At 39.0% G+C, this 9,784-nt stretch overlaps 1 protein-coding gene across 1 annotated transcript in view; it reads right to left on the bottom strand.

Annotated features, from left to right (window-relative positions):
* Positions 1–8,040, bottom strand: part of LOC110970274 (contactin-associated protein-like 2) — a 93,095-nt gene extending 85,055 nt beyond the window's left edge. The window contains exons 1-2 of the mRNA XM_051953317.1: positions 7,577–8,040; positions 47–157 (exon numbers count right to left, since the gene is read on the bottom strand). Coding sequence (XP_051809277.1) covers positions 47–157; positions 7,577–7,658 — 193 coding nt within the window. The 5' untranslated portion in view covers positions 7,659–8,040. The remainder of the gene's footprint in view (positions 1–46; positions 158–7,576) is intronic.
* Between the last annotated feature and the right edge of the window lie 1,744 nt (positions 8,041–9,784).

Genomic DNA, 9,784 nt, shown 5'->3' on the forward strand with positions numbered 1-9,784 from the left:
TATGCAATAACAGGAACTGTACAGTACCTAACATTACAAGGCATACCTTGTTTCCGGTTGAGTTTGGCATAACCGGCTCCATATCCTCGGCCATATATCGATGAACTGCTGAAGGAGCTGTAGGGGAGAGGAGTGGCCAAACTGTCCTCACACTTTCCTGAATCACAGACAAAAAACAGACACAGAGATATATTTGGTCACCCTCCTGATTCTTCTTGTCATGATGCTAGCAGGTCAAAATATTAAATAAGTCTACAGCTATAAGTAATGCACTGGTTCAATAAATTATTCATTAATAACAGCAAAATTTGTAGCATTCCATCAGCTGTATATTTTTTATAAAATGCAAATGAGAAAATATTTGTATTCAGTAATTTGTACTCAGTAATATAAGATGGTGAACGAAGAAAATGATGCACTTCCTAAACATCAGCATGACAGCCCATGCAACTGTTGAAATGGCTAAAGACTAAATTTTGTTGCAGATTAAGATTCAATTCCCTCTTTACTTTTAAGATTAGGCAGCAAACTTTCTTTTTTGAAAAGGCTTATAGTTTGTGCTGTCTCAGGTGAAACCATCCATTAGTTATGCTGCGTTTGAATTTTTCTGAGAAAAAGCACAACAGTTACCACAGTCATCTTCAGTCTCAAAACCTTTGTCATACATCAGGTAGATTTAGAGGAACCAGCAGGATTTTAATATACACTGCCTGGCCAAAAAAAGTCACCACCTGTACTTTACTAAGCAAATAGGTAAGAGCCTTCCATTGGAGAATTACTGCAGTGATGAATATGTTTCAGCTGGCAACAACTTATTTAACCCTAGCTAGTGCAGTGTGGTGCTTCCCATTTTGAAAACAACCATGTCAGAAGACATATTCTGTGGTCATGGAAAGGATGTTAATCTGTCAAATTATTGGCCTGCATCAAGCAAAGAAAAAAACTAAGGAGATTTCTGAATCTACTAAAATCAGGTTATGAATCGTCCAACGCATTATTAAAACCTGGAAGGATAGTGGTGAACCATCATCTTAGAGGAACAAACGTGATCGGACATGTGGTCTGATGAGTCCAGATTTACCCTGTTCCAAAGTGATGGGTGCATCAGGGTAAGAAGAGAGGTGGATGAAGTGATGCACTCATCATGTCTAGTACCTACAAGTCTGTGGGGGTTAGGGTTATGATCTGGGGTTGGTCAGGTTCAGCAATGGTATGTCCCCAAAGAATGAGGTCAGCTGACTACCTGAACGATCAGGTGCTTCCATCAATGGAGTTTTTCTTCCCTGATGGCACTGGCATGTTCCAAGATGACGATGCCAGGATCCATGGGCTCACATTGTGAATGAGTGGTTCAGGGAGCATGAGACGTCATTTTCATACATGGATTGACCTCCACAGAGAACAGACCTCAGCCCCATTGAGAATCTTTGGGATGTGCTGGAGAAGACTTTGCACAGCGGTCCAACTCCCCCATCTTCAATTTAAGATCTTGCTGAAAAATTAATGCATCTCTGGGTAGAAATAAATGCTGTGACATTGCAGAAGCTTATCAAAACGATGTCGCAGCGAATAAGTGCCATACTCAAAGCTAAAGGCAGTCCAAAAAACATTAGTGTGCGACTTTTTTTGGCCGGACAGTGTATATGTTAATGTTACAGGTAGAATCAACGAAATTAGTGCATTATGTTTCTAGTTTGTGCAGAAGTCTGACATTACTTTTACATTTTTTTTGTGCAACATTTTCTATATAAATGGACAATCTCTGTATAAAATTTAGGTTTTGAAAGGGGCGTGATGAACAGTAAGAGTGTTTCAGTGTGTGTGTGTGTGTGTGTGTGTGTGTGTGTGTGTGTGTGTGTGTGTGTGTGTGTGTGTGTGTGTGTGTGTGTGTGTGTGTGTGTGTGCATGCCTGTGTGCGCCAACGGCAGGTGCAGGAAATGGTAATGAGCTTCCTCATATGCATTACAAAATAAGCTAAGCATGTCTCAAGCAGTTTAAAAGAGCAATAAAAAGATTATCTGCATAACAGACAGCTGGGAAGACAACCTCAACACTTCACCAATAGCTCATCCCTTTTAGAAGAATACTTGTCTATTTATTATTTGATCATTTAAACAGCTTTGTCCATCTTGGTATTTTGCTTTAGTTTTCAGCAAAACACAACATGCAATGCAACGGTGATGTTTTTGGACATTCAGTTTAAAATGTCTTTTAATCTTGATAATTCTGCAAAGGTGTAGAGAAGCTGACCTGTTTGACAAATGTTGTTGCATGTTCTCTGTTCAATATGTATCACCTCAGACCTCTGCTCAGAAGGACTTGTAACCGCAAGCAACAGCTCCTAAGGAGGATAGCTGCAAGACAAATTATCGCCACTATGCAGACTGATAACACAAATTTACAGAAGAAATGAGCGTTGCTTTTATTGTTTTACCATTTTTATTACTCCATCTAGTACAGGAGCTTTTTCAGTTGTGGTATTTAAGTTTAAGAGCTGTCACTATCAGTGAAGCAAGCCATCACTAGGCTGAAAAATCAATACAAATCCAATAGAGGCATAGCAAAAACATTAGGCATGGTCAAATCAACTGTTTGGTACATTCCTAAAAAGAAAGAACACACTGGTGAGCTCAGCAATGCCAAAAGACCCAGAAACACACGGAAAACAAGTGTGGTTGATGACAGAAGAATTTTTTCCCTGGTCAAGAATAACACCTTCACAACAGTTGTTTAAATCAAGAACACTCTCCAGGAGGTGGGCATATCTGTGTCAAAGTCAAACTTCACTAGAGGTAATATTCTAGAAGTTATCATACAATAAATAATAATTTAAAAAAAACAGAATTTCAAAGTAAAATAAATTGTAAATTCTTAAATTATCATTTATTGATTTATCAACCATCTGGTAATCTTCAATTATTCATGAGTTGCTTATATGTTAGATGTTTTCAGTGAAACTAAATTTGGGTTCAGAGTTACAGACTGACTGCTGCTTATAATAATTTGAAATGTCTCTGTTGTATAACAGGAGTCAAAAAGAGTCAGGTATAGAGTTTCATTATGAAGAGGCTGCTCGGTCAACTTGTGGACTGTAACTTTGGCCACAGGTCCTGTCAAGGAAATGGCTTAGTGTCATATTTATATGCTGTTGTGTATGAGGACTGCAGAGCTTCAAGTTTTACATGGTATGGAATAGGGATGCAAACAATTAATCGATTATCGATTAATTGTCGATAAGAAATTACTCGATTAAAATAAGATAATTGCACTTAATTGCGTTTTGCACTTGTAATTCCCTGCCAGCCCGCATGAGGGCGCGCTTGACACCAGACATCCTTGACGCACACGGAACACAAGAGAATCTGGCCTCTGACGACAACAACCAGACAAACGAGAAGCAGTAAGCTGGCAGGATGCAGAGGACAAGACGGAGTTTGGTATGGAACCACTTTAAGTTGGTTAATAGAATAGAAAAGAATCTATTCACTAATGACGACAAAGACGCCAAATGCACAATCTGTGGAAGTATTTTAAAGTACAACTCCACAACTTCACTAAAATATCACCTCAATACGCCACATTCAGCCGTGCTGCAAGAAGGGAGTAGCTCTCAGCCTACAATCACCGCAGCGTTGGGACGATGAGTATGTGACTCCACGAAGGCAGAGGGCATTACCCAGTGGATATGTGACATGGTTACTCCAGACATGCTACCAATAAATGTCGTTGAAGGACAGAGGTTTAGAGAGGTAATAAAGTACATCGAGCCAGGATACAATATTCCCTCTAGAACAACAATAACCACCCGCATGAAAGCAAGCTACGCGAGGAATAAGGCAGAGTTAAAAACACAACTTGCAACCGCGAATGTGGCCCTCACAGCGGACTGTTCCATTTATGAATGTGATGTTCCCTGCTGTTAAGAATAAATCTTTTATTAAGGAATATGATTTGCATTTTCTCTTTCATAAGAAAGATAGCATTTTCATAGAAAGGAACCTATTGATTCAGAGGGAAATTGAGCTTCTCAGAACAATTGCCGCTTATCAATTAATCGATCATCGATCAGTAAGATGAAACAACTATCGATTAATGAATTTACATGATAATTTGCATCCCGAGTATGGAATATTGCACAAGGAAGTTTCAACTTATAACCTATTAATATGTTTGCGACCTATAAAAATGTTAATAAGTTAATGTTATAAGTAAAACACTATTCCTATTCTTCTTTGGAGTGAGAGAGAAATGAGGTCTCTCCAAAATGAAATGAGCACCAGTGCTAAATTTTACCATAAAACCAATAAGCTTTGACAATAACGATTCTGCTATCAGTACTTTATAGATTAATATAAATGTTATGTTGTACATTCTATCTCACCAATGGTATTGTCAAAGGTACATTATAATTTTTCAAATTCAGAAGCGACTTCTCTCTCTTGGAGCCTGTATGTTTGGAGACAGAGCCGCTCTGAGACAAGCCTGCAGCTCATTGCAAAAACTCTGCTCTCAGTGATGATGGAGGAGACAAGTAAACATTTATTGCCTGTTGATGCAGACAATGTGTAACAAGTCCTTTGCATGTAATCTTCTATCGTACCCCAAAATTTATGAACATTATGCTGACTTGCCATGAAGTGAATCAATACTGAGCATACGCAGTTAAAATAAGTCTCTCATATTTGGATATTAGTAGCAAACTGGCAGTTGATTTGACATAATAGTATCCTATTAACCTATAGAGACTAGATGCTGGCTCTCTAAACTAAATGAGACTCTTGCAACAGATCCTTTGAAGTCTCTCTCAGATCATTCGAAAATACAACCAGGTTTCCCAAACCGAGCAGCACATAAGGTTGCTATTGATCTGCAACAGTGTTCTAAAACAAAAGATGCAACAGGGCTGGTGATTTAAAGCTGGCACTGAATTTTTCAATCTTATGTAATTTGACTTTCTGAGCAATATCTAGCTAATGAATTTTCTTCTGCATTAATAAAGTCATCTAATTTTAACTTAGTTAACAAAAAGATGTTTAACCATTTAAATAGGCACCACAAAGCTCCGTCTGACAAGTACAAAACCAGATCTGAATGCCATTCGAAGCAAAAAAAAATTTTTTTAGTCTGTCAAAGTTACACCACATGAGAGAAAACACTGATGCAGTAATTTTTCACCTTGAAAGACATGATACCAATTAGCACTGTCACCAAATATGGCATATCAGATCACTTGATATGCAATATCACTACAAACCAATTTTTTCAGGCTGCCATCCTAGAGCCATGTAAAAAAGTCACAAGCTGAAACAGAGCTATTACAAGTGGAATACTATGCAGCTACCATGGACTTGGGGTCCAGCAAGACAATAGAGGCCACACATAAGTCTTTCTGTCCTCTCTACTGAAGATTAATAACTGAAATAACTGAATAACTGCTTCCAAAAACTTCATATGATCATACAAGTGACAAAACTGCAAAGGGGATTAAAGGAGGTGTTAGCTGCTTGAGGTCTCAGTGAGAGAAGTAATGTTTGTGTAACAACAGACAATGTAATGAACACAGTGAAGGCTCCCATCCTGAACAAACAGACCACCAGTGCTTGAAACACTGACTGCATCATGTAATTGATAAGTTAGACACATACAATATTTAAAAGGTATTTTACTTAACAACCTATCCTGGATAACAACAGCATTCATGAAATTAATCAGAAAAGCAAATGTTATTTGGTTGTTGGCAATGAACTCTAGGGAGCCACCAAAAGGCTGAGGTCAAGTGTCCAAGCGGCCAAAAAGAGTTTTCTCCATATGGTGGTTGGGCTCAGTCTTAGGGATAGGGTGAGGAGCTGAGACTTGAGGCTGGAGACTGGAGGCTTGGATTACCTCTTCGTATCAAAAGCGGGATCAAGCAGAACCACATCAAATTGGAATGTGACCACAGGACAGACAAAACAACTTGATGGAGGTATCTGATACCACATCTAGCTTGGGAATGCCTTGAGAATCTCTCTGAAGAATTGGAAAGCACTGTTGGAAGAAGGGACTGAAATGACCTGCTTAACCTGCTGTCAGAAGTGACCAGACCCTGAGAGTGCAATGCAACACAACAAGAATGGCATGTCTAACTGTACTGTGTTTTTCATCTTAATGGCTGTTCAGCACTCTGTAAAGAGTTTCTTAAAACAACAGCTATGAAACTGAGCTGATGCAAAACAGATAAAGGGAAAACCATTTTGATAAGGTCTGACATGAGAAACTGTGATGGCACAAGTATTAATCACTTTAGTATTTCAAATGGAAATTGTCACATTCTTCCCCAAAACACTCTGATCACATTTTAGGAAGCCACTGTAGATGGTGAATTATTTTAAAAAAATGATCATGACAATATGACAATTTGTGGCTGGATTTCAAAAGGCTGTTGACTCATGATCCCTGTACAATCTGGCAGTTTTAGAAAGAAGAATAGGGTAAAACTGCAGTGTTCAAATATGATTGAGACCTGTCCACATAGGCTCAATGCTGCAACTTTAGCCCAAAGTGAATCTGCTAAATACTGGCTTTTTGAAGCTAAATACTTATGCAATCACTTATTTTACATGCAGCAGGCTTTACATGGACAAAAGTACTGCTTAAAGATTGCAGGTCATTTTGATCCTTTTTAAGTGTGTCGGAGATCCCAGACAAATTGATGGGTCTGTGCAAATCATTTTAACTTTTGTAAAGAAACCATCACACAAAATCTGCCAGTATCTGTTAGTTTAAGAAATTGCATCTAACCCACACCAAATTTGACATAACAAACATGTGAACTACAAAAAAGGCCATATACCACATATGTGTGTGTATACACTATGTGCATAAGATGTAACCCTTTACATATGTAATGATTCTATTTCTGTACAACTGCATTAGAGTTATATAGCAGTTTATAAGCAAATGTAAATGAACTGTGCATGTAAATTAGCAATTCATAAAAGCTTTTAAACACAGTGAAATCACATTTCATTATGTATTAGAAAACAACTGTTGTAGAATTTGAATAGTTAAAACACAAGGCAGACTACGTGTTAAAATCTTCTGCTATTTTTGGATACATTTGTGGAGCACCTCTGAATGTAACAGCCAGTATGGGAGTTACACATTTCTTATCATTATTCTGTAACTGCTGTAGTTATGTTGTTCATAATAACTGCAGTAATAATAGACTGGTTGCTCTTTTTATACTGTGAACTTTTGTGCTTTCTAGAAGTTAAGCAAAATGAAGACAAATACATACAACAGCCTACAGATTCTGCTCTTGCTTGAGAAACACGCACGTCTTTTCCCCTTCAGCAACTCAAATATGATAATGACTGCCTTCAATGTTTATATGACCGAGTACTGTATCATTATCATTACAATATTTTATGATCCCCTGCCCTGCAGCTGATCCTGGTTATTTGACTTCATACGAAGTCCTGATTCTGATCCACATCCCTGACTGCATAGGCAGCTGGACTGGCCCCAGCAAGAGCAAGCTTCCAAATTAGCCACGACTGCTACTGTGTACGTGTGTTTGCGTTAGCCTACTTACGGGATACTGGGGATGCAGCGCTGGAGATGCTGACGATGCTGTACAGGACTGGCAGCAATAACATCGCGGTCAGATGTAACATCTTCACAGAAACTCACACAGTTAAATAGACAAAGACAATAACACGGGTACAGGCGGGTTGTGGTTCCCTCCCCTGGACTGTCGTTGTTTCAGCGATTCACAATCGAGATGCTGTTGTCTTCATTAGAAAAGAAGAATAAGCAATGGCTGGTCGCCTGATGCGCTTTGTGCGTGGCCTTTTGTCTTTTTCTCTCCTAAGCTATCAACCTGTCCAGTGACGGTCCAGCAGGGTCTGACTTCCGATAGTAAGCCTGTGAACAGAACACGGTCGTGCTGCGGGCCAGGCCTCGAGCTCCAGGTGCATGGTCAGAGAGAAAAGCAGACAGTCCGTAGCGGCACAAACACTAAACTGCCAGACCAATCAGTACACCCCCACTCTCTGTATAATTTGGTACGGTCCGATATTTACAACAATGCAGGGGTCCTTCAACAAAGGATGGGGCAGAGGGGAGCAAAAGGGTCTGCAGTAGAAAATAAAAGAAAGATGTAAGAACTGCGTAAAACACACATATTCGAAAAGAGAACACAATAGAAATATAAAATAGAAATGCATTGCCCATAGAGGTTTTGAATCTGAAGGATGCAATATACTACACAAAACAAAAAACGGTAACACACAAAAAAATAATATGTGAGTAAAACCTACAAATTGTAATCATTCACAAGAACTATTTGACACTCACTTAGTGTAAAGAATATATTTAGTTTAGCCTGTTTTTTTTTTTTTTGGACCAACCCAGTTTCTTTATGTTGTCCTTAATTAAAAACATTAATTGTCCTAATTAACTTAATGTAAGTGATATGTTCAGTGTAACTGAATTGATTACTCCATGTAAACCATTTTTGAAGGTTGACACAAAATTATTTAGAACACTTTCACATTTATTAAACAATAAATTAGTAACATCATAAACAGATGTACAAACCAATAACAGTTTCCCTCTGCTGAATACTAGAGATATAATGCCATCAAGAAAATAAATCCTGCAGGTGTTCCACTGACATTGAAACAACTCCTAAGATGACATGGTGATTTTACTGGGATATCAGTACGATTTCTATTTCAGAGGAGACCCCAACAATCGGTTAAATATATGTTCTATTTGTTGGCCCATTTGGGAGTAATGGCTTGAGCAGAAAATTCTTTGAGCCCCCATTTAGTCAGTAACTAAAATTATCACTTGATGACAAAGCAAATTTATAGTCAACACTTAAATATTTTTTCTGACAACACATTTCTTTTTAGCAACTTAAAAATAGAACAATATTAGACGTTAGTCCAAGAGCTTGTAAAATCTCCTTCAACTAAACACCAAAGACTTTTAATAATGATAAAGAAAATAGCATACCTATTGCTACAGATACCTACTAGTGTCACGTGTCACCCCTTCATTTTTATTTCCCATGGTGTTCCACAGCTCTTTCAACTTTTGTTATATGTTACTGTCTGTCGGACCCCCCTTACCTTTGTCGTCATACTTTTGGTTTTTGCAACTATTTAATTAATTTATTTATTTTTTAATACAGGCCCCTCCCTGCCCTCTGACCCACTGACTGACCATTCGTATATGGGGCAGGACGGCCCAGTCTGTCTCCACTCATGTTGTGTATTGGATCAGGTGGTATAGTTTTCAGTTGCTCCCAGTCATTGAATGCAGCTGGGAGCAATCATCCAATCGCATCTTGATTACTGGGCGGTGCTATAGTGCATTATATCTGTGAGAGGGCTGCACATTTTCCACATGCGTCCTCTACCTGGAGCTGGGGTGTTCACTCAGCTGCGTGGTTTGCCATGGCAGTCTCGAGATGCTGGCGGAGTATTTTTCTACCTACCTGTCAGGTATGTTCCAACGCAGTCACTGCGTCTCCCAGCAACATTTGTGCTGTGTCTGATCTGCTCGTTGCTTTCATTAGAATTCGGCTGGTACCTTGGCCAAAGGCTGGGAGCCGGGTGTGTGGCCTCGGAGCTGGGCATAACCTATGCATCATGTTGGATTTTTGAGGTAGGCTGGCTCATTCCTGTCATTTTGAATGTGTTTGCTGGGCTGCCTGTGAACTGACTGTTTGACTGCTGTTGGCAGTGATCGTGCGGCTGTTTCCCCTGATGCCTGAGGAGCTGCGGTTTTA

Source organism: Acanthochromis polyacanthus, chromosome 9, assembly GCF_021347895.1.
Source record: "Acanthochromis polyacanthus isolate Apoly-LR-REF ecotype Palm Island chromosome 9, KAUST_Apoly_ChrSc, whole genome shotgun sequence".
Taxonomy (NCBI): domain Eukaryota; kingdom Metazoa; phylum Chordata; class Actinopteri; family Pomacentridae; genus Acanthochromis; species Acanthochromis polyacanthus.